This window comes from Panthera tigris, chromosome E3 (genome assembly GCF_018350195.1).
Source record: "Panthera tigris isolate Pti1 chromosome E3, P.tigris_Pti1_mat1.1, whole genome shotgun sequence".
NCBI lineage: Eukaryota > Metazoa > Chordata > Mammalia > Carnivora > Felidae > Panthera > Panthera tigris.
Window position 1 is genome coordinate 4,288,050 of NC_056675.1, and position 23,241 is coordinate 4,311,290.

The window sequence follows — 23,241 nt, forward strand, 5'->3', positions numbered from 1 at the left end:
TTCTGGGAGGTTCCAGCCGCCATGTCCCTGGGGTGACTCCAGGCCACGGCATGTATTCAAACCCTCGGAGAGCTGCGTTACCCTCCGAGCCCCAGTTTCCCCACAAGGAAAATGACGGCCTCCAACAGTGTGACCATGAGGTTTCCCTGCGTCCTCACCACCAGGATGAAGGGGAGGGGCTGAACCCCTGTACTTAACACAACCCCCCTCCTCCCCGAGTGGCCTAGTGGGGCGCAGGTCTATTCAGGCAGGGCTGTCGTGCAGCAGAGGGACATTCCAGGGAGATGGGTTTCAGCTGATTAGAAAAGTGAGCCTCCTCGGTGTCAGGGCCGCGACTCAGGTGGAGCCAGGCACCTGACAAAGCAGGGAACTTCCTGCTTTGTCCCAGGGCAGAGGCAAAGCTGCAGAGGGGGCTGGGGATCACAGTCGACATTCCAAACTTCTAGAAAGCCAGAGACCCGTCGTGTTGGCGTGAGCCTCGAGGTGTCTGGCCGGCCGATCTGCCAGGCTTCAGAGGCATCAGGGTCAAACTCCAGCTTCCTCACGTAAGGTCGGTGTCCCTGGGCCAGCCAGCCGCTGTCCTCTTGGCCTCAGATTCGTAACGGACGCACAGAGGAAGACAGGAAGCAACGAAGAGCGCCTTCTCAGACAGGCATGTGGATGGTGATGTGACTTTCAAAGCCACTTAGATAAGACATATGGCCCCACCACCTTCCCATTCTGCCTTGGGGGTGTGACTCCATTTACTTGGACTTTGTTTCTGGTCAATCCATGCCTCTGTCTGTGACACACAAGCCCACACCTCCATCTGCCCAGCTGACTCTGCCTCAGGCATGTCAGAGGGCCCTCTCCCCCGGGAAGTCTCCTGCTCCAGAGGGACAGCTCCCCACTACCCCGTCAGACAGCTCTCTGATCCTTTATTTCCTTTTTCCGATTTATTTTTATTTTGAGAAATCGACAGACAGAGAGCACCAGCAGGGGAGGGACTGAGAGAGAGGGAGACAGAGAATCCCAAGCAGGCTCCTTGTTAACAGTGCGGAGCCCAAGACTGGGTTCAAACCGACAAACTGGGAGACCATGACCTGGGCTGAAACCAAGAGTCAGACGCTCAACCAGCTAAGCCATCCAGGTGCTCTTTTTATGAATTTTATTTTATTTTATTTTATATATTAGGGAGAGAATGCGTAAGCAGAGTATGGGGGGCGGAGAGAGAGAGAGAGAGAGAGAGAGCGAGCGAGAATCTTAAGCAGGCTTCTTGCCCAGCATGGAGCCGGACAAGGGGCTAAATCCCATGACGCTGGGACCACGACCTGAGCCGAAATCAAGAGTCAGACAACCGACTGAGTCACTCGGGGGCCCCAGATCTTTTATTTTTCTTTTTGTTCAAAGGAGACAGAGGCACCTGGGTCGCTCAGTCAGGTTAAGCATCCGACTCTTGACTCTTGATTTCGGCTCGGGGCACGGTCTCACGGTTCCTGGGTTCAAGCCCAGTGTCCGGCCCCACACTGATAGTAAGGAGCTTGCTTCCGATTCTCTGTCTCTGTCTCTTCCTTCCCCCCCGCTTGCTATCTCTCTCTCTCTCTCTCTCTCAAAAATAAACTTTTTTTAAAAAGACAAAATGATATGTGCTTTTTCCTCCTTTTTAAATCTGTATTTCTTAGTTTCTTTTTTCCAGTTTTACTGAGGTACAATTTGCAGGGTTTTGATGTGTGTGAGCACCCGTGACACCATCCGCCAGTCGATATGAACAAAAGCGTGTGCCCCTGCGGTCCTGCCTCCTTCCTCACATGGAGACTCTGCTTTTTCTCCTCCTTGTCACAACCAGTAATCGTACCTTATTTGTTGGTCTAATATCAGGTTTCCCCCTTACACCGGGTGCCTCATGCGGGCAGGAAGCACATCTGGCTTGTTCTCCACTGGTCCCCAGCCCCTGGCGCCCTGCCTGGCACAAACAGTGGCTGGACAGAGGAAGGAAGGAGGAAGGCAAGAAAGGCAGGCTAGCATACAGTGGGCACTTAATAGATGCTTATGGCATGAAATAAGTGGTCCAAGGTGGAAACTTGCAGGGCAGGGCCCAGGGCTCATCATCGCCACTGAATGGGACCAGAAGAGCTGGAACTGACCTGGGGGGCGGGCAGTGGGAGGGGGACTTCATGCATGTCAAAGCCTGCTGCCCGGGCCTCTTAAGACAGAAACATCCTGGGCACTTTGCTGTCCCACCTCCCGCAGGCAAGCTGCATACAGGTCAGAGGTAGCCCAGGAGCCCGGAGGGAACAAGACTGCTTCTGGAGCCCATGCCGCCCCGTGGCATGTTATGTACAGAACTAGGAAACCTTGCAGAGGTGAGCTGGGGGATCAGTCACAAGCTCCTGTTGAGTGTTGGAAGCCATCAGGTCTTAGAAGAGTCTCCTTCCCACTAACCGAGAGTCACCTTGCAAGTAGAGTGGAATTACCTCCAAACCCGCCCCAGTTCCGTGGGACTCTGGGCACGTCCTGCCCACCGGAAGGTCTCTGCTCCTCCTAAGATGGGAGGCAGTGGGCCACCACATCCCCAAGGGCCATGGCACCCGCGCCCCACAAGGGTGGGGCCTTGTGCTGGAGGGAGCCGGGATTCCAGCAAGGGCAGGGCCCCCTCAAGGCCTCAAATCTGGATGGACTTGGGGGCACTCAGTCTCTGGAGATACAAAAGCCAAGCGGCATCCCGCATGAAGGTCCCCACACACTCTCCCTCCCAGTGGCAGCTTGGAGCTGAGGGAAGCCAGGCTGGCCCTTGGCTTTCACTTGGGAGCACTCCATTACCAAGCTGACCTCCAGTGCCAGGCAGACCCTGCCCCTGCAGGGTCTCGGGAGAACTAGGTCAAGCCCGAGCTTGAAGAAAACTGGGCCCGGAGCGCTCAGGAAGGCACGAGGCAGAATCCAGAGCTCTCCCCCAGAGGAACTGGGGCATTCTCGGCCAAGCTGACATCCCTCCCCCAACCACGGAGCTGCCCTGCAGAATCCTACAAAATACCTTTGGCTGTGTCCGAAATACCGGTCCAGGTTAAGCTAGCAGTACAGGTGGAACCCCAAACCCCACCCTCAGTGTCCCAGGCCCCTCAGGAAGGCCAAGGATGAAGACAAAGGCATGTGCTGCCTAGGAGCCCACTCTTCCAAAGGACACCAAGTTCAGGGGGCCCTCTCCAAAGAGCCCTCCACTGAATGGAGGCTACATGGACCACTGTCCTCCCCTTCCACAGTCCAAGACCCCGCTCTTTCCTGAAGCATCTGGACCTCAGAACTCTGAGAAATAGGGGTACGTGGTGGAAAGCTAGAGGGCCACGCCAGGATCTAACTCCCTCCTACCCATATCCCACCCCGGGACTATTCGATGTCAGGGTTAGATGCACCTCGAACCCCCTTCCCTTCGTGGTAGGGAAGGCTTGGTCCCCGCTGCCCCACCCTTCTCCCCAATACCCAAGAAGCCACATCTTCTCTCTTTAAGGTGTGCACTTTATTGATCTGGTCTCAAGTCAGTGTACAGGGAAGCCCTGACTGCCTGTGCCTCAACCCCACTCCCAGGGAGACCAAAAGCCTTCATACATCTGAAATTGGGGGGGGGGGGACAAAAAAGGGGGACCACGATGGCAGACCATTCAAAATAAAACAAAAAGAACAAGTATTAAGGCGAAGATTAAAAAAAATTTGGACTACATAATTTACACCAAAGCAATGTTATCACCCTCGCCTGTGTGGACTTGGGCGAGGACTGGCCCTTCTCCTCAGGGAGAAATGGGGTGGCTTTTGGGAAGGCAAGGGACTTCCTGTAACAATGCATCTCACGGTATTTGGAATGACTATTAAAAAAAAAAGAACAATGTACAGTCAAGGTCCTCGGCCACACCGTAGAACTGTGGGGGTGCTCGCTCCAACCAGCTGCTGTCACCTTCGCCGTTCCAGTTTTTAAATCCTGAGTCAAGCGCCAAAAACAAAACAAAACAAAAAAAAAACCGAAAAAAAAAAAAAACCAAAAAACAAAATCCAAAAACAAAAAAAATTTAAAAAAAAACCAAAAAAACAAAACCGAAAAACAAATAAAGCCATGCCAATCTCATCTGTTTTCTGCGCAAGTTAGGTTTTGTCAAGAAAGGGTGTAACGCAACTAAAGTAACAGTCCGCCTAGAAGCATTTGCGGTGGACGATGGAGGGGCCGGACTCGTCGTACTCCTGCTTGCTGATCCACATCTGCTGGAAGGTGGACAGCGAGGCCAGGATGGAGCCGCCGATCCACACGGAGTACTTGCGCTCGGGGGGTGCGATGATCTGGAGAGAGGAGGGGGCGGTCAGCAGCCCCGCAGCAGGTGGAGGGGGCGCAGCCGGGAGAGCCCGCCCCCGGCCCACCCCACGCCAAGCGCCCAGGCCGGCCAGCTCAGGCTGGGCCAGCACCCACCTTGATCTTCATCGTGCTGGGCGCCAGGGCGGTGATCTCCTTCTGCATCCGGTCAGCGATGCCGGGGTACATGGTGGTCCCCCCAGACAGCACCGTGTTGGCGTAGAGGTCCTTGCGGATGTCGACGTCGCACTTCATGATGGAGTTGAAGGTAGTTTCGTGGATGCCACAGGATTCCATGCCTGAGAGGAAACCGAAGCCAGACTTAGCTTCCGGGGTGGCCACGAGGGGGACCCCTCTGAGGGAGGGCCAGGAAGGCCGGCTCACTTACCCAGGAAGGAAGGCTGGAAGAGCGCCTCGGGGCAGCGGAACCGCTCGTTGCCGATGGTGATCACCTGCCCGTCGGGCAGCTCGTAGCTCTTCTCCAGGGAGGAAGAGGACGCGGCGGTGGCCATCTCCTGCTCGAAGTCCAAGGCCACGTAGCAGAGCTTCTCCTTGATGTCACGCACAATTTCCCGCTCGGCGGTGGTGGTGAAGCTGTAGCCGCGCTCCGTGAGGATCTTCATGAGGTAGTCCGTCAGGTCCCGGCCAGCCAGGTCCAGACGCAGGATGGCGTGGGGCAGGGCGTACCCCTCGTAGATGGGCACAGTGTGGGTGACCCCGTCCCCGGAGTCCATCACGATGCCGGTGGTGCGGCCAGAGGCGTACAGGGACAGCACGGCCTGGATGGCCACGTACATGGCCGGGGTGTTGAAGGTCTCGAACATGATCTGTAAGGAGAGGAGCCCCTGTCGCGCTCGGCAAACCACCAGAGGCAGCCAGGCCAGACTGGGGACATGCAGAAAAGTGCAAAAACACAGCTAAATGTGCTGGGGATCCCGGGATGGGGCTTCACTTCAGACCTACTGTGCACCTACTGAAATACACACTCCAAGGCCGCTTGACAACCAGCCTCGTTGGCTTTGTCTCGCGAGCCAGTGTTAGTACCTACACCCACAGCGTTTTATAGCCTCAAACACCTAATCAGAAAGGCAAACACCAGAAAAAGATTCCATCTGGGAAAAAGCAAATAGAACCTGCAGAGTTCCAAAGGAGACTCAGGTCAGAGAAGAAAGTCCTAGGAGAACGGCAGAAGAAAGAACAAGTGAGAAAGGGCACAGAAGAGCAAGGAAGGACGGGGGTGGCCGCCCGCGAGAGGCCAGCGGGCCACTGACCTGGGTCATCTTCTCACGGTTGGCCTTGGGGTTCAGGGGGGCCTCGGTCAGCAGCACTGGGTGCTCCTCGGGGGCCACACGCAGCTCGTTGTAGAAAGTGTGATGCCAGATCTTCTCCATGTCGTCCCAGTTGGTGACAATACCGTGCTCGATGGGGTACTTCAGGGTCAGGATGCCCCTCTTGCTCTGGGCCTCATCGCCCACGTAGGAGTCCTTCTGGCCCATACCCACCATCACGCCCTACGGAGCGAGAGGAGAGATCAACGCGAGCCTGGGGCCATCGACCTCCCCCCAACCCCCCCCCCCCCCCGCCCCGAGAACCAAGGACAGGGCAGGGCCTCCCCTGCGAAGGAGCCCTCGTGCGTGGTAGCGCCTGTTCCCGGGAGTGGAGGCCCCACCCCCTCCCCAAGTCAAAAGCCCAGGTTGGAGCCCTACCTGGTGCCGGGGGCGCCCCACGATGGAAGGGAAGACGGCCCGTGGGGCATCGTCGCCCGCGAAGCCGGCCTTGCACATGCCGGAGCCGTTGTCGACCACGAGCGCAGCAATATCATCATCCATGGCGAACTGCGGGAAGAGCCTCGCCTGAGTCGGGGGTCGGGTGGGGCCGCCCCCGCCCTGCCCACTTCCGGCGCGCCGCGGCCTCGAGCCGCCAGGGGGCGCCGGCGCGCGCCCACAACGGGGACAAAGGCAGCTCGGCCGGCAGCGTTATTACCATAAAAGGCAAACGCTGGTTGGAGGCGGCCCCGCGGCGCGCGGCAGGAAGCCAGGCCCCCGCCCCCTCCCCACACCCGGGGCAAGCTCCGCCTCCGCCCCGTTTAAAAAAACGCCGGCCGGCCAGGCGCGCGGCGGCCACGCCCGCGGGAGCCGGCGGCGCGGGGAGGAAGTGCGCGCAGGCGCTCTAGCGCCGCGGCGACCCCACCCCTTCCGGCCGGCCGCGCCGCCCTCACCCTGGCCGCGGCTCCGAGCCCCGAGCGCGCACGCGCACGCGCAGCCATGTCCCCAGCCCCCACCCTGCCGGCGGACCCGCCGCGCCCACCCACCCACCGTGCCGCCAGAGCAAGCAAACCGCCCGCTGCCGCACAAAGACCCGCGGCCGCCCTGGCCTGGGCCGCAAGCACCCCGGGGGCGCGCGACGTGAGCGCAGCCCCGGCCCGATCGAGGGGCGCGAGAGCCCCACTGCCCGCGCCCGGCGGCGCTCCCGGAGCGAGGCCGGTGGCCGAGGGGCTCTTCCACCCCGAGAAGGAAGAGGCGCGGGGCCGCCGTGCTCCCGGCCGGCCCGGGGCCTTACCTGAGAGCGGTGTAAACCGGCGGCGGCGACGGAGGAGCGGCGAGGGCGAGGGGCCTGTGCTCGCGGAGTGGACGCGGTCTCGGCTGTGGCTGTGCGTCGCGTCGCCGGGTTTTATAGGGCGGCGCCGCGGCAGCTCGAGCCATAAAAGGCAACTTTCGGAACGGCGTGCGCTGATTGGCCCCGCGCCGCTCACTCACCGGCCTCGCCGCACAGTGCAGCATTTTTTTACCCCCACTCCCCTCCTTTTGCAAAAAAAAAAAAAAAAAAAAAAAAGAGGGAGAGAGAGAGAGAACGAGCCGGGCTGGGAGAGAGCGAGAGCGAGATTGAGGAAGAGGAGGAGAGAGAGAGTTTTGGCGTTGGCCGCACTTGGGTGCTGGGCCCATGGGCCGCCGCCCCTCTGGGCAGTGCCTGGTCCGCCCCGCGTGTCCCCCACCCCGGGACCCTCCGGGTGTGGATGTCACATGAGCAGTGAGCGCCCCGGTGGGCAAGGGTCAGCACGGATGCGAGGGTCCCTGGTTGCTGTGGGTGCATGCTTAAAGAGCAGTTGCAGGGGAAGAATTGGTCAACATTCGCTCAGCTGCCTAGAAAGCCTGGATTGGGGTGAGGGAGTGGGGGCTCTGGCTGGGGGTGCTCAGCTTGCTGAGTTAGGGACATTACCACTCAGAGACCTGGGCTGAGGAGTAGGTATGGCGTGGGGGAGTCAGCGGGCTTGTGGCCACTCACTCGACCGGGCCTCAGAAACAGGACAGGCAAGCAAGAGCCAGGGGCTGGAAGTTCCCCGTGAAGAGGGCTCCAAGCCTCCCCTGCCGCAGGCCTGGACGGAGGTGGGCTCTGTAGAGCAGAGACACTGTTCCCATGGAGCCAGGCTGCTTCTAAGAGCTGCCTGGTCACACCCAGCCAAGGCCAGGCCAGAGCCGTTAGCCTGTGACCCAGGCAGCTGCTGGCGAAGGCAGGCAGGGGTGCCCGGCACGGCTCTGGGGCCTGGGGCCCACCATCCATCGTCTGTGTGTCATGTGTAGCGGCAGCTGAACTGTCCTGGACCATCTGGAGGCTGTTGAGCGCTGGGGAAGGACCCTTAATGCCCCCAAAGATGAGTTAGGTTGGGGGGGGCGGGGTGGTAGGGACAGTAGGTGAGGACCAGCTGCCCTCAGACAAGACCCTCTTCATGTCACCTTTTCCTGCCCCAGGTCCCTCCACCAAACATTGGGCAAGACCTGGGTGCCCAGAGTGTTCTGGATGGTTCCCTGCTCTGAGAGCAGCCAGTCTGGGCAGGCAGAGCCTGTACCCAGATGGTGGCCAACAATGATCAGCGTGTGGCAGACGGAGCCAGCGCCCACGGGACCCCAGAGTGGCATCTGGCTCAGCCTAGAGGACCGCGTACCTCCTTGGAGGTGGTGACAGGAAGCTGACTTTTCACACGGAAAACGGGAAGGGTGGTCCGGGCAGGGGTGCTAGCCTGTAGCCACTGGTCTCTCTCTCTGGGCACCCTAGGGCACACACAGTAGGTGGTCCTGAAGCCTGTGTTGAAACCAGTGAACCATTCGTCCATATATGGATGTGGAATCTGTGGCCAGAGAAGAGGTGGCCTGGTCCTGCCCACTATAGGTGGCTGGTGGCAGGGCACTTTGGAAGTCGTGGAGGCCCCAGCCAGGTGGGAAGGGTGACCAGTACCCAGCATGCAGCAGAACCATCAGGCTCAGAGCTGTGCCCCCGCATCCCCAGAGAACTGCCACGGGGACTGGCTCCCCTATCACCGCTCCGGGCTTGGGGGATGTTCCCAGCCAGTCTACTCCCTGCCTCCCGGGGACTGCCCTGTCCCCGGCCTCGTATCTCTCAGTCGTGGGCATCTGGCCAGCCAGTTGCCTTGGGGCCTGCCAGGCCTGCGTTTCAGGGGCTGGGGAGCAACCCTCTTTCTGCCTGTTGGTGAGGGCTGCTTGTGGCCATTCACCGAGCCCCGAGGGGTGCTGGGCAGGCTGGGACTGGGGCGACAGGGCAAGGGATGGGCAACTCTAGGGTGGTTTCCGGCAGCTACGTGGGGCAAAGAGCAGGCCTTCTCCATAAGCAGGGCCTGTGCTGTCACCTCACCTCCTCTCCACCAGGGGTGGGCCACGGGGCAGGAACACCAGCCCAACCTGACCTGGGACCGAAACGCTCCCCGCCCCGTGTCTGCAGCAGCCATTTCCTGATGCTCTCCTACACGTCCTTCAAGGCCCATCGCAGAAGGCCCATCTCCCCTCTATGGGGGAGCCCTTTAGCATCTGCAACCTACACTGTCCCTCCCACTTAAGACCACTGCACTCGGCCTCCTCCACGGACCGTGAGCCCTGGCACCCACCTCTTCCTGCCAGACCCTCCCCAGGGCCACTGCTGGAGTATTCTCAGCCTTCCCAAAGGACCCTGGGAAGAAGATGGAGGGTTGAGAGGGGGGCTGGGCCACAAGCCTAGGGGGAGGGGAGGAGAAAAAGAGGAAGTGAAGCGGGCAGGAGGAAGGGGGAGGAGACCTGCCGGAGAGGAAGTGAACAGGTTCTTCGCTTGGGAACTTTGTCCTTGCAGGGAGTTTTCAGAGCTGTCACTGACGGCTGCACAGTCCCCGAGCCTTAGCCTGGCTCAGCCAATGGGGACCTCACCTGCTTTCTGGTGTTTTTTTTTTTTTTCCCCCTCTTGTGGTTCCCCCACCTGGCAAGGCGTCCCAGCAGGGGACATTTACAGCCCTCCTAAAGGACCACTCCCTGGCCCTCTCTAGAGAAATGGCCACGCTGCCAGGTGAGGACCCCAACTCCCACTTCTCAGAGGAAGAAAGCAACGTGTAGCTGAGGAGGGATGTGTGGCCTGTGGACTTTGGCTCTGGGAGAGTGGAGACACCGGGCCCAGAAGGTGATCAGTGACGGCGAACTGGTGGATGAGGGCATGGGACACTCTAGCAAACACACATCCTCTCTACAGATGAGGAAACTGAGGCAGGACTGCAGTCCAGCATGAAGGACACTAGGTGCAGGGCCCCTGGGGAGCCTCACGCTGCCCCTCCCTGGTAGATTGTCCTGTGGAGTGTCCCCAGGGACTGGGTCCAAAGGCTGTTCCAAGGTCTGAATTCTTGGATTCTGCCTCCTCCTGGGTGCTTATCTCCTAGGGCCCAAAGAGGACAGCCACCAGCCTTTGGTCACATAACAATTGGTCCTGAGGCCCCTGTCCTGCTGCCCCTTTCCCCTGCCCTCCTCCCTTGCTCCTAGGGTAGTCTCAAAAGGAGATTGTGGACCTTGGGATTCCTGAGGGACTGGGCTTGGGTTTCCTGTGCCTCCTGCCCGACTTTTCCTTTGCCTCAGGGCCAGCTCTTTGGGATGCCCCCTCCAGGAAGCCTGCCGTGATTGCCTCCTTCCTCTACCCTATCAACCGTAGCTTTCCTGCTCAGGGGAAAGAAACAACCCAGCCAGGGATCACACAGCTAGGGCACAGCTAGGAGCCAAACCTCCTGCATCACGGGGCTCTTGCCTCCAGTGCACCAGCACCAACCGGCCAGGCCCTCTTCCAGAGTGGAACAGCACCAGGGCACTGTTTTGAGCAACACCCTGAATCAAGCAGGTGTGATCCCTGAGACAGACCTCAAATGAGAGAGCGAAAGAGAACACGCTCCCTCTGCCACCTACGAAGGAAAGCAGCGGGTCTCCTCAGGGAGGGGGGGCTTCTTAAAGGGCAGTCAAGGAGCACCCCCTCGCCGCCGCCTCCCCTCCCCCCCAGGTGAGCAGCCAGCTGATGGGGCTCCCATCAGGAGACAGGAGGGCTGGGCTGGGCCCTGTGCATTCTCCTGGGCAGCAGCCAGGGCCTTGGTCCCCACCCAGGCCTGGCCTCTAGCCAGAGTCTCCTAGGGCCTCAGCCTGCTCAGGGCTATCCCTGCTCCCCGACAATCATCCCGCCCCCCCCAAGGGGGATCCCCGCCCTGGAGCCGCTGGGAACTTCTGACACTTCTTGGGAGAGTTTTAAAAAATCCTTAAAAATCACCGCCTTTCTTCCTGTGCCCCAGGGCGCACGACACCGACAAAGGCCAGGCCCTCCTGGGAAGTTCCCAGCCTTGCTCACTTGACTTAATTTGCAGAAACAGAAGGCGAGGTTCCCTGGACTCCCCCACTACACGCACCAGCCAAGGCCCTTCTTCTTGCCCCCGACCTGACCCGCTGCTGGGAAGGCTTGCTGTCCCCGTCCCACAGATGAGAAACCCAGGCGACCCACACAGACCCTGAGTGTTGACAGGGAGCTGGCCCGTGGGAGCCACAGACCCTTCCAGGCGAACTGGGGAGTGTGGGGAGACTGGGGCGTTCCCACGTCCCCCGCAGTTGTCCTGGGAGGGTCTTGAGGCCCACGTGCCTGGAGAGGGAGCTGATCTGCCCAAAGCCACCTAGAGACCAAGGCAGGCAGCCTTCGGATACCCTGGGGGGTGGGCAACACACCCAGTGGGAGTCACCGGGACAGGAGGTGCCACACAGACCTTGCATTTTGGGCCTCTGACCCTGGGCTGTGATAAAAGGCAAGGGGCATCTGACACCCAGGGCGTCCGGAGCAGTCAGTGTGCTGGGGTCTGCGGTCCCGGCCCCGGGGCCCCAGCACCCAGGGGTGTGGTCAGTGTTGGGGCTCAACCCCTTCCTGGCCGGGTAGACTTCTCCCTGCTACTCTCCTGTGGGGCCCTGGGGGTGCTAGAATGGCTGAGGAGCTGGGGGAGGGGAGGGAGGGAAGGAGGGAAGGCCGACCCTCCTGGAGGGCCCAAGGAAGTGAAAGGGGAACGGAGAAGGGGGAAGGAGGTGCTGGAAAGTGTGGGTGGGCAGGGCCGCTGACTCAGAGGCCAGGCACACTCACCTCAGAGCCAGGCCTGGCCTCCCCAGTCCATGAGAGTCCCTGAAGGCCTGCCCTGACCAGAGCGGCACCACACAGAAACCTCGCCTCTCCCCTGCCGGCTGAGCTGGAATCTCCCCATTTCTCAGACTAGCAAACTGAGGCCAGCGACCACAAGACTTGGCTCTGCAGTTAAGAGCACACTGCTGCCGGACCGCCACACCGCCGGTGGGCAGTGGTAAAGCCAGCCAGGCTCTAAGGCTGTGCTCAGCCACCCTGCCTGGCCGTGGGGTACAACACGGGGCTCCACATGGGGCACTCCCCAGCTGTCGCCGCTTCTCCAGCCTCGGGGCCTGGGGCCCATCCAAGTGGAAACCTGATCAGTCATGGCCACGTAGCTGCGTAACTAGGCCCTGCCCAGCCAGAAATCTCGGCTGCTGCTGGGCTCGCCAGCAACCTGAGCCGGCTCTGTGTCTGGGCTTCCTGATGTCTCCCAGTGCCTGGCCCTGTGCCAGCTGCTGGGGACCCAGGGGGCCCCCTGGCCTGCACTGTCCACTGGGGACGCAGTCCTGACACGATGAGATTGGTCCTGTGCTAGCCCAGAGAAGAGGCATAGGTCTCGGGCTTGGGTTTTGATGGCTCAGGTAGAAAAGGGGTTTCCCCTGTAGAGTGGCCTCTGTTGGGGGCCAGGAACAGCGGCCAGGGCTCCCAGTCCCCTCATTTCCCGGGTCACTAGGGTATCATTTGGGCTATCTCATTAAGTCAACGCGACTGCTGAGACCCCTGGCGTTGGGGATGACAGTGGAGGGAGTGACACACAGATGTGCTCACAGCAGTGACCCAGAATGTGCAGTGATGGTGCCTTCTTACCATAGCCGGAGTGAAAAGAGCCCAGAGCAGGTGGGGAACCCCAGGAAGGAGTGCAGCCTCCTCCCTGCTCCATGAGGCCCCGCAGAATGGCCGGCTCAGCACAATGTCTTCTGGGGACCCCAGTCTTTCCTTCTTGGAAACACTTTCAGGCTTTGCGCTAAGTAAGATCGTGTTCTGTCGCTCACCCATCGGATGCCCTTGGAAAGTGACTCAGCATCTCTGGGCCCAGGGTCCGCAAGACCACATGTGGATGGCATTGTCTGGGTGGGCCTTTCAGCAGCTTGTCATGGACATCCTTGAAGCCGGCCACCACCCAGCTCCTTAACAAAAGAGAAACCAAGGCCCAAAGACGGACAGAGGCTGGCCCAGCGTCACACAGTGTATGTGGCAAGTCAGAGCCCAGGCCTGGAAGGCTGGAGGTCTGCACTTTGTGTGCCGCTGGGAGGGCTAAGCAGGTCTGTTGTGAAGGCTACAGGACCCTGCTCCCCTTGGCTAAGAGGGATGACAGCTCTGGGGCACCTGGGTGGCTCAGTCAGTTGGGCATCCAACGCTTGATTTGGATTCAGGTCGTGATCTAACGGTTCATGAGTTCGAACCCCATGTCGGGCCCTGTGCTGACAGCTCAGAGCCTGGAGCCTGCTTCGGATTCTGTGTGTGTGTGTGTGTGTGTGTGTGTGTGTGTGTGTGTCTCTGCCCCTCCCTTGCTTGTACTCTCTCCGTTCTCTGTCTCTCTCTCTCAAAAATAAATATTAAAAAATCAAAAAGAAATAAATAAAAAGAAACAAAAAAGAAACAGTGACAAGTGTCCAGTGCTCCTATCGACGTGGCTAAGTCAATTGTGTGTCGGTGGCCTTGGGCAAGTTGCTCTCATCACATGCATAGTCGCAGAGCTGCAGGGAGGGAACAGAAACGCTGGGCCTGCCCAGAGTGAGTACAGGGTGGCCACACCATGGTGACCTTGGGCCGGGCATATTGTGTCTCTGTGGCATGAAGGCCATACCACCTCTTCTTCCCAGGCTTGAGGGCTCCAGGCAGGGGAGGAGGGGCCGCCAGCCCTCCCTTGGTTCTCTCCCTGCTGGGCCAGCTCCAGGGAGGTGAGGGAGGGAATTGCTGGGAAAGACCCTTCGCCCTGCCCCCTGCCGTGCATATGTGTGTGTGTGTGTGTGTGTGTGTGTGTGTGTGTCCCTATGTGAGCCCACAAGACAAATCCAGGTCTCTCCCTGGTCCCTAGGCTTGTCACACACAGAGCAGGACCCTGGAGGGCTGGGTGGTGGGGAGGAGGAAGCTGGGGACTACCACCTTCTCCTTGATGTCCTTTTGGATTGTTTTTCCACCAGAGAATACTGGCATGGTCTTCGGGCAAGGAGGGGAGAGGGAAGGGGGTGGGGGAGTGAGCAAAAGACCCTAAAGAACTTGAAACAAGAAGCCAGCCAAATCTCCAAATCACCAGCAAAGATACAAAAACATGCTCAGGGCGCCTGGGTGGTTCCGTGTGTTAAGCATTTGACTTTGGCTCAAGTCAAGATATCAGGGTTCAGAGCCCCCGGCTGGGCTCTGTGCTAACAGCTCAGAGCCTGGAGCCTGCTTCACATTGTGTGTCTCCCCTTCTCTCTCTGCCCCTCCCCTGCTCATGCTCTGTCTCTCCCTCTCAAAAATAAATAAGTGTTAAAAAATTGAAAAAAAAAAAAGATGCTTAACATCATGGGTCGACGGGAAATGCAAATTAAAACCACACGGAGACGCAGCCTCCTACCCCCAACGGGGGACATGAGAAGGACTGGCAATCCAGGGGTTCCTGGGGACGAGCCACCCTCAGTCCGCGCTGGGATTTCCACAACCGCTTTGGGAAACTTTGAGAATGTGCTTAAAATATCACCCGGCGATTCCTCTCCTAGGTATTTATCCACGAAAAACGAGGTCACGTGTCCAGCAAAAGACACCTGCGGACACGTCCCTACAGACTCACATGTGATGTGTATGCACATAACGTACATTTGTCAAAGTCCCAAATGTACATCGGCAATGGCACAGGAAAACAAGGTGTGGTGCACTCCCGCACTGGCGTAAACTCCCGTCCTGCTCAACACCGGGAACCTCCAGAACGTCCCGATGAACAAAAGAAGCCAGACCCAAGCAAGAGTGGATTCCGTGTGATTTGGTGTTCACAGAGTTTAAGCACAGGGGTGTGAATCTGTGCTGAAGTCAGGAGGCTGGCTTGCCCTCTGGGGAACTAGTGACTGAAAAGGGCCCGAGGGACCTTCTGGGAGTCGCAAATGTCTCTAGATCTGGGTGTCTGGGTGCCGGGCTGGGTATTCGGTTTGTGGCAATTCATGCAGGTGTCCACTAAGAATGTGTGCACTTTCCTAAGATGGCTCACCCCTGCCAGCTTCATCTCATACTCTGGGCACTCAGAGCACTAAACTTCTGCCTGCCTCAGGGCCTTTGCACGTGATGTTCTGTCTGTAATGGACCCTTCTCCTCCTGCACCCTCTTTTTGCCTCTTTAAATTCTGCTTATCCTTTTTTTTTTTTAAGTTTATTTATTTTGAGAGAGACACAGCATGAGTGGGAGAGGGGCAGAGAAAGGGAGAGAGGGAGAATCCCAAGCAGGCTCTGCACTGTCAGTGAAGAGCCCGACATAGGGCTTGAACTCACAACCCGTGACATTATGACCTGAGCCAAAGTTAAGAGTTGGATGCTTAACCCATTGAGCCACCCAGGTGCCCCTGCTTATCCTTTAAGGCTCAGTGTAAAGATCACCTCTTCTAGGAAGTCCTCCCTGATCTCTAGACAAGGGCAGGGCTCCTGCACCTCCTACATTTCTTTGTCACGCTCATCACCACTGATGATTCAGTGCATCTGTGTGATGACAGGTTTACTTTCTCCTTCCAGGCTCCAAAGGCAGGGACCAGGTCTGTTTTGGTCACTGCAGGATTCTCAGTTCATGGTACGTGGTTAGTGAAGTTTTCAGTTTCCATCTGCAGATGGAAGGAAGGAAGGAAAGAGGGAAGGAAGGGAGGAAGGGAGGGACTGAGTTGTCTCCAGAAGGGACAGAGGACTGGATGTGTTGTCTCTTGAGGGTGTGAGCATCCTGTCCCAGGAGGGTGTGGGCACAGCCCTGGCAGGCGTGATGTCCCAGGACTGCCAAAGCTGATGAGGAATAGGCTTAGGGAGGAGGGGCTGGGCCACCTTAGGGCTCACACCTTCCAGAGGATGTCGGGCCGGAGGGGGGGTGTCACAGGAAGTCCTCAGGTCTCCGGGCTGTAGCTGACTCACCCAGCCTCTGACAACAGTCAAAAGTCAGACTCCAGCCTTGTTCTCCAGGGATCCCCAGGGGGGACCACCGTCTGACATCCTGAATGTGTGAGGGGCTGACCTGGAGATGAGTCTGGCAAGGCTGTCTGGTGGAGAGGTCTTTGTGGCTGGGCCTTGACGTCTGAGTAGGAGACAATCTGGGGAGGTCTTGATACAAGCGTACGTTGGGGGGACCGGAAGCCTCCCATGTGGCCGGCACTTTGGAAACTGAGTCTGTAGAAACCTCAGTGGGGAGATCCCTTCTGGCCGACACCCACTAGAGCACATGGAGGGTCCCAACTGAGATAGAGCCCAGTTGAAGCGGGTGCGGTTAGGCTGGGCACGAGGTGGGGGGAACCCACGTAGCACCGCCTTCCTCTCTATGCCCTGTTCCTCCCAGGACACGACTTGGGGGAAAGGAGGTCAGAGCGGGCTGTCAGTTCTCACCCCTCGGGAGAAACGTACTGGGCCTTGAATTCAGGTTCCGTTGTACAGATGGGGAAACTGAGGTGGCCATGGACGGAACCTAAGCTCACATACCTGGGTTAAGCTTGGATTCGGGAGCCCACAAGGGCAAGAGACAGGCTCTCCTGGGGGTTGGGTGACCCACACACACAAATAACTGCCATGCTGTAGGGCCCAGCCCTGGCGGGGCGGGGGCGGGGGGGTGCCCCGGGAGACCCGCCAAAGAACTTGTTGGAAACTGGGAACCAGAACCTGAACCAGGCCTCCCAGGTGACAGCTGCAGGGCCTCTATGCTTCCTCTCCCTCGAGATGGCCTCATCAGCCCCAGCCCCGGCAAGGAGAAGGAAAGCAAGCGGCAGGGGCCACACAGCCAGAACGTGTAGCATTGGAACTCAGCCAGGAGGTGGGAAAACGCTTCCTAAGCCGGAGATCACTGACACCCGCAACGTGCAACGACCGGGGCAGGCATGCTTCAGAGCAGGAGCCTAAACTTGGGCGCCGGGACTTTGTCCTGCAAGCATGATGGGCGGCTACAGAGGGTGTAGGAGCAGGAGAGGGGCAGGGCCAAACCTGATGCTTCAGCAGAAAGTTCTACGTAGTTTGTACTAGAAATACCAGAGTTATCTGGTATTCACTCCCCTGGATGAAGTGAGGTGATGAGCCCCTAGTTGGGACGACTGTGCCTTCACAATCGTGCTCTTGCTGAGATGTTCTTCCTGAGCCCCTGGCGGTCGGCCCTGTCCTCCTCACTCCCCATCAGATGCTCCTGGAGGCAGAGGCCTAGATGGTTCCCCAAACCCAGGTGAGGCTCAGAGGGGTTGAGGGGACATGCCCAAGGTCATACTCAGTTAGGGAAAGATGGTGAGATGGGCATGTCTTCCTTCTCCATGACCCTGGGCAAGTCACTTTACCTGGAAGGGTCTCAATCTCACTGTCAGAATAGGGGTGAGGGGTGCCTGGTGGGGCTCAGTCAGTTGAGCGTCTGACTTCACCTCAGGTCCGTGGGTTCGAGCCCCGTGTCAGGCTCTGTGCTGACAGCTCAGAGCCTGGAGCCTGCTTCCGATTCTGTGTCTCCCTCTCTCTCTGCCCCTCCCCCACTCGTGCTCTGCCTCTCTCTCCCTCTCAAAAATATACAAACATTAAAAAAATGAAAATGGGGGGGCTGCCAGAGGACGGAACCAGAGGGGGTGTTGAGGGGGGGTCGCTGGCTGGCTCAGTCATCAGTAGAGCATGTGACTCTTGATCTCAGGGTTGTGAGGTCAAGCCTCATGTTGGGTGTAGAGATTACTTACAAAATCGAAGAAAAGAAAGAAAGAAAGAGAAGAAAGAAAAAGAGAAAGAAAGAAAAAGAAGGAAAGAATGAAAGAAGGAAAAAATAAAAAGAAAGAAGGAAGGAAGGAAGGAAGGAAGGAAAGGAAGGAAGGAAGGAAGGAAGGAAAGAAAGAAAGAAAGAAAGAAAGAAAGAAAGAAAGAAAGAAAGAAAAGACAGGCGGAGGGAGGGGGAGAGAGAGAGAGGAGGAAGGAAGGGAGGGAGGGAGGGAGGGAGGGAGGGAGGGAGGAAGAAAGAAACTACATGGAGGTGCTGGGCTGGAAAAGGTTCACTCTTGTTCCCAGGGAAGCACTGGCGGGGGGGGGGGGGGGGGGGGGGGGGGGGGGGGGGGGGGGGGGGGGGGGGGGGGGGGGGGGGGGGGGGGGGGGGGGGGGGGGGGGGGGGCAGTCGCCTGTCTCTAAGGCACCTGCCAGCTTTGGGGAGGGAGCAGGCAGGGTGTAGGGAGGAGAAGGGTGTCCATGGACCAGCTGAAGAACTGAGCTTCTTGGCCTTGACTCTCGCCCACTCCCAGGGGCCCCCTGAGCAGAGGGCAAAGAGCAAAGGGCAGGGGCTAGAGTCTGGCCTCTCCCTGTCCTCCTGGGGCCACTTGTAGACATTATCTAGGCTTAATCATGACAGCTGCCTTTCCCTGAGGGTGCCCTGGGTGTGGTGCCAGCCTTCCAGCTCAGCATCTGTAAGCACCCCCTCACCTGCTCCCCCCCCCCCCCGCCATGAAACGTCACCCTGGGCCCGGGGGCAGGTATCAGTCATAGAAAACTAAGGCCTAGAGAAGTTTAGCACCACCCACACTTAGGTCTGGCAGACCCCCAGAGGAGGCGGTGACTGTACAGGTGTCCCAGCTTTGCAAGGAGCCCGACCACAGTCCCCGGGCCCTGCTGCAGCGCTGTTATCTGACCCTCAGCTCCTGAGGCCTCGGAAACTCTCTTCGAGGCCCGGGAATTTCTGGGGGACTCAGGAGAATCACAGCCCGTCACAGGCCACTCACCACTCACAGGACCCCCTAGGGTATATACCTGGGACGGCATCCAGGCCCAGGGTCCTGTTCAGGGTTCACGTGACCCAGGGCTGAAAAGCAGAACCTTTGCACCAACCTGGGCCTACGGGGCTGTCTCTGGGCCTCGGTGTGCTCATCCGTACTATGGAGGCGGGTGGCCTCAGACCAGCGTCCGGGGCCCCCAGGCGGACCCCGGACCACCCGGACGGGATGGGGCACAACACCGGGTTCTCAGAATCCCACAGCGCATCGGCGACGCGGTCCCGCCCAGCGGCCAGGACAGCAGGAGGCGGAAGCGAGGGTAGAGGAAGGTTCTCTCCGCTGGGAATCTGGGTCCAGACAGCGGGTGTCCAGACAGAGGCCCACCCGCTCCCAGGTGGGGAGGGGGGAGGCGTCTCGGTCTGGGCAAATCAGCGGGTGGAGGGCGCGTCCGAACACCCCAGGGAGGCAGCTGCCTGGGGACCTCCCGAGGCCGGCGCGGTCCAACCCGTTCCCCAAGCCTTCCAGCCCGGGGCGGGGCGGCCGGCTGGGCCTCGGGGGTCCAGGCCCCGCCTCCGCCCAGGGCCCGGGCGCTGAGGGGTGGGGTCCCATTATCTGGCGCGGCCAGGCCCGCAAGGCTCAGGCTCACGTGGCCGCGGCTCCTGGCCTCCCAGGTCTCAGGGCCGCGGCGCGGGCGGGCAGATAAGCCGGGCGCTCCCAGAGCCTGGCCGGCGCGGGCCGGGCCGGGCCGAGCTCCCCGCGGCCCCCCCCCCCCCCCCGGCCGGCCCGGCCCACTTGGCCCAACTTCCTCTCCATAAAAGGCGAGGTTTGGGAGCGCCCGGGGAGGGGGCGTTGGGCTCACACGTGGGGCCCGGAGCTTTGCCGGGGCCGCCCCCCGCGTCCTCCGGCCCTCCCCCCTCGCCCCTCCCCCGGAGCCGCCTCGCCCCTGCCCCTGGCGTCCCGCGGACCACCATCCCGACCTCGCTCTCCTCCTCCGGCCCGGCCCTGAGCGCCCCGCACTCTGTCCCCACTTGGCCTTGGAACAGCTCGAGGCCCCCCACAGCCGGGCGGGTCCGCGGAGGGCGGGGTCGGGCATCTAGGAGCGTCGGGAAGACCAGCGGGACCGGGGGTCACCCTGTAACTCGGCTCCGTGCGGATGCAGACGAATCGTACTGGCGGCGGACTGTAACGTGCATTTTAATACCTCTAGAGCTTGGGGTGCCTCTTCCCGATTTTACGTGTCGCCCAGCTCGCCTGTGGCCTTGGGCGCACGTTACGTCTGCGCGCAGCCTCAGTTTCCCCGTCTGTTAACCCGGGGAGAGGCTTCTCCTCTGCTGGGTTTGCGCGACTGTAAACCGCAGCGCCCCGCCGGGCCCGGCGCGGGGCTGGAGCAGAAGCGGGCAGGGGGCGGAGCCGTTTCCCGCCCGCACGCCCCCCTCGCTCCTCCGGGGGAGACCCCGCACGGCTGCGTTGAGGGAGAGGGGAAGTGGGCGCCGAGAGACAAACAGTGGGTGCTCAATAAATGCAGCGCTGCCCCACCCCCACCCCGCCCCTCAGGGTGAGTCATCCCTGTCCTGGCCCTTTGCCGAGGGTGGGGGGCGGGTAGGGCCATCGGGTGCCATCTGGCTCCACCCCGCCGGGCTAGGCGACCTCGCCAGGGCTCCGCTCCTCTCCGGGCCTCAGTTTCCCCCTGCTAAAGTTCAGGGCAGGGCTGGCGCAGGCCGGCTGGGGGCCGCGGGCACCCCCGCGCGGCCCCGGCCACGTCCGCTGCCCACGAGGCCGCCATAAAAGGCAAGCGGCCGCAGGTCGAGCAGCCAAACTTAGTCATCCGGCCCGCGGGCCGCCCGGCGCGCTGCGCGCAGCTTCCTCCCCGAACTTCCCGTTTTCCGAGGGGCCCGGGGAGGGGGCCGAGGTGCGGCCTGGTCTTTCGAAATGCCTGGGCTCCGAATGGCTGGGGGCTTGGCCCGGGGGCGTCCCAGGCTGGCGCTTTCATCCCGGAGCTGCGGGTCAGCGCGGCGCCTCCAGAAGACGCCTGCGAGGGAGGCCCAGGCTGCTGCCCGGATAAATCTCAGCCAGCTGCCCCGGGGGTGGGGAGAACAGTGCGGTGCGGCCCTGAGCCCGTCGGTGCATCGCCAGAGCGTCTGGGCCGAAACCACCCAGCGAGCGTCGCGGGAGCAGGGCTGGGTCAAGGGATACGGGATGCAATTCAGTGCAACGTAAGGGACAGCTCGAGCTGCAGTCGCTGGTCCGTGCATGGACCTCGGCGGCCCCCTCGTGCTGTCTGGGTCTCGGGTTCCATTTACAGGCAATCAGGACAGTGGCTGTCCAGAGGTGGGGGGGGGGGGGCAGGGGCAGGAGGCTTGCTGGAATGGAATTGTACCCTGGACTAATTAGGGTGGTGGCCTTACGGCTGTACACGCAGGATTGGGCTGTCCTATCAAGGTCGCTGACCTCCACTGTAGGTAAATTATACCTCAATTCAGAACTGTAAAAAAAAAAAAGAAAGAAAGAAAGAAATGCACACGCAGGGCACGCCCATACATTGGTTAGGGATGTCTACAAAGGTACAGGGAAGGAGTCGTTGCTGCCGCCTCCGGGTGGGTGGGAAGGAGAAACGTGGAACGCTGGGTGTCTTCTGATTCTGATATCCTGTATTTCTTTCAGAAAACAGAGCTGAAGAAAATACGGTGAAGTAATGCCTGGGTCCGGGAGTACATTATGTTCCTCTCTGTCCTTTCCTGTGTATTTGAAATATTTCACACTTTTCACGAGGAAAGAGCGAAAGCACCGTGGCTGGGAATCGGGACACACGGTGGTCAACCTCTTTGACCCTCGGTTTCTTCTTCTGTACAAGGGGGCAATCAATAATCCCTTTGGGGGAAAGCGTATTGGGTGTTAGCTGCAAAGAGCGAGCCCTAGGCATGCAGTAGGTGCTCAGCAAAGGGGTCTGTTTGGGGCTCCCCTTTTCCTAAGCCCACCTTCCCCCCAGCAGGCAGGACTTGCTAGGGTGAAGGGCCAGGGTGGGAAGGTCTTCACCTCACAGCTCCATTAGGCCAGTGGCCTGGCCTGGCCTGGCTGGGAAGGCTTGTGTTTCTGACAAATGGGGCCAGCCAGCCCCATGCCCTGCCTGTCCCATCCTGTCCTGACTGTCCTGTCCCCGGGGCCAGGGTCACTCTAGGTGAGGCTCAGGGCCAGTATACTAGCAGGACACAGGCCAGCAGGTCACCTGGCCTCGGATTCCAGGTGGCCGGATCCTCAGGAAGCCACTGGGGGTGGTGAGGGCCCAACAGGGATGGTGGGTGCCAGCCAGTCAGCACTGTTAGGGACACAGAGCCCAGAGAGCCCCAGAGGTCTGTGGGCAACCACGGCCAGCAGGAAGGAAGGGAGGAGAGTGCAAGGTTAAGAAAGTACATCCAGGAAGGGAGAGGGAAGAGAAAAGAGAAAGCAAAAGCCTGCATTTCCTCTCACTACTTTTGACCATCTGTACATGGGCACTGCACCCGGCTCTCTGGTGAAAGTCTCCCATGACCCTGAGGGGGAACGGAGACCCCCCCCCCCCCCCCCCCCCGCCAAAGCCAGCACGGTTAAATGACGAGGCCAAGGTGACCCAGCTAAGAAAGGCAGGGTCTGGGGGAGTGTGAACAAGAGAGATTGACGGACGTGTGGCCAGGGGACAACAGGGCCCTTGCTAGGAGGTGTGCTGCAGCTCTAGGGAAGGGGAGGCCGAGGGAGTGGGGAAGGACGGGTAGGGGACTGAGAGCAGTAAATGACAGCTGGCTGGGGCTGGTCTGAAGGCCGGACTGGCTGCAAGAGACGCCTCTCGGGTGCCCTCTAGTGGGGACATTCTCCTCCCTGGCGAGGCGGATCTGTGTGTCCGCATTCCAGGCTTCAGGGAGTGACCGCCTTCTCCCCGTGTTACCCAGCCCATCATAGACACCCCCATCCAGAGCACCTCTTTTCTCAACGCTCCCTCACCTCCTCAGGCTCCGCCTCACTCCAGGCCTTGCTGGACAAGAAGAGGCCGTGGGAAAGCATCAGATGGCAAGAGGACCCAGCCATCATTCGCCCACCAAAAAGTCTGGCTGCAGCCTCCCAGCAGCCCTCCCAGGGGAGACATCTCTCTCTCCTCCTTTTTTAGACAAAGGGAAGAAAAACCCTGAGGTCTAGAGGGTGCACAGGCACCCCCTTTCTCATGCACATGGTCTCATGCTCTGAGTCTGGACATCTGGGAGCTGTGGCCCCCCTTCCCCCGCCTGTGGGCAGAAGAGCCCCTCCTCTGGTATCTGGGGCCTCTAACCTTCCTGGCAGACTCTGTAACACCCTCGGCTGAAGGGACCCTCTCGAAGGCTCCACATCCCCAACCCCCTCTGCAGCCTTCTGCCTTAGAACGAGGGTCAGGGGGTGCCTGGATGGCTCAGTCGGTTGAGCGTCCGACTTCAGCTCGGGTCATGATCTCATGGTCTGTGAGTTCGAGCCCCGCATCAGGCTCTGTGCTGACAGCTCAGAGCCTGGAGCCTGCTTCCGATTCTGTGTCTCCCTCTCTCTCTGCCTCTCCCCTGCTCATGCTCTGTCTCTCTCTGTCTCAAAAATAAAGACATTTAAAAAAAAAAAAGAATGAGGGTCA

At 59.8% G+C, this 23,241-nt stretch overlaps 1 protein-coding gene across 1 annotated transcript; it reads right to left on the minus strand.

Annotated features, from left to right (window-relative positions):
- Positions 1-3,471: 3,471 nt before the first annotated feature.
- Positions 3,472-6,974, minus strand: ACTB (actin beta). Its single transcript, XM_042971108.1, has 6 exons — positions 6,869-6,974; positions 6,016-6,144; positions 5,581-5,820; positions 4,698-5,136; positions 4,427-4,608; positions 3,472-4,299 (listed from the first exon to the last, which is right to left on the minus strand). The coding sequence occupies exons 2-6, from the start codon at positions 6,136-6,138 to the stop codon at positions 4,156-4,158; spliced, it is 1,128 nt and encodes a 375-aa protein (XP_042827042.1). The 5' UTR covers positions 6,139-6,144; positions 6,869-6,974; the 3' UTR covers positions 3,472-4,155.
- Positions 6,975-23,241: the final 16,267 nt, after the last annotated feature.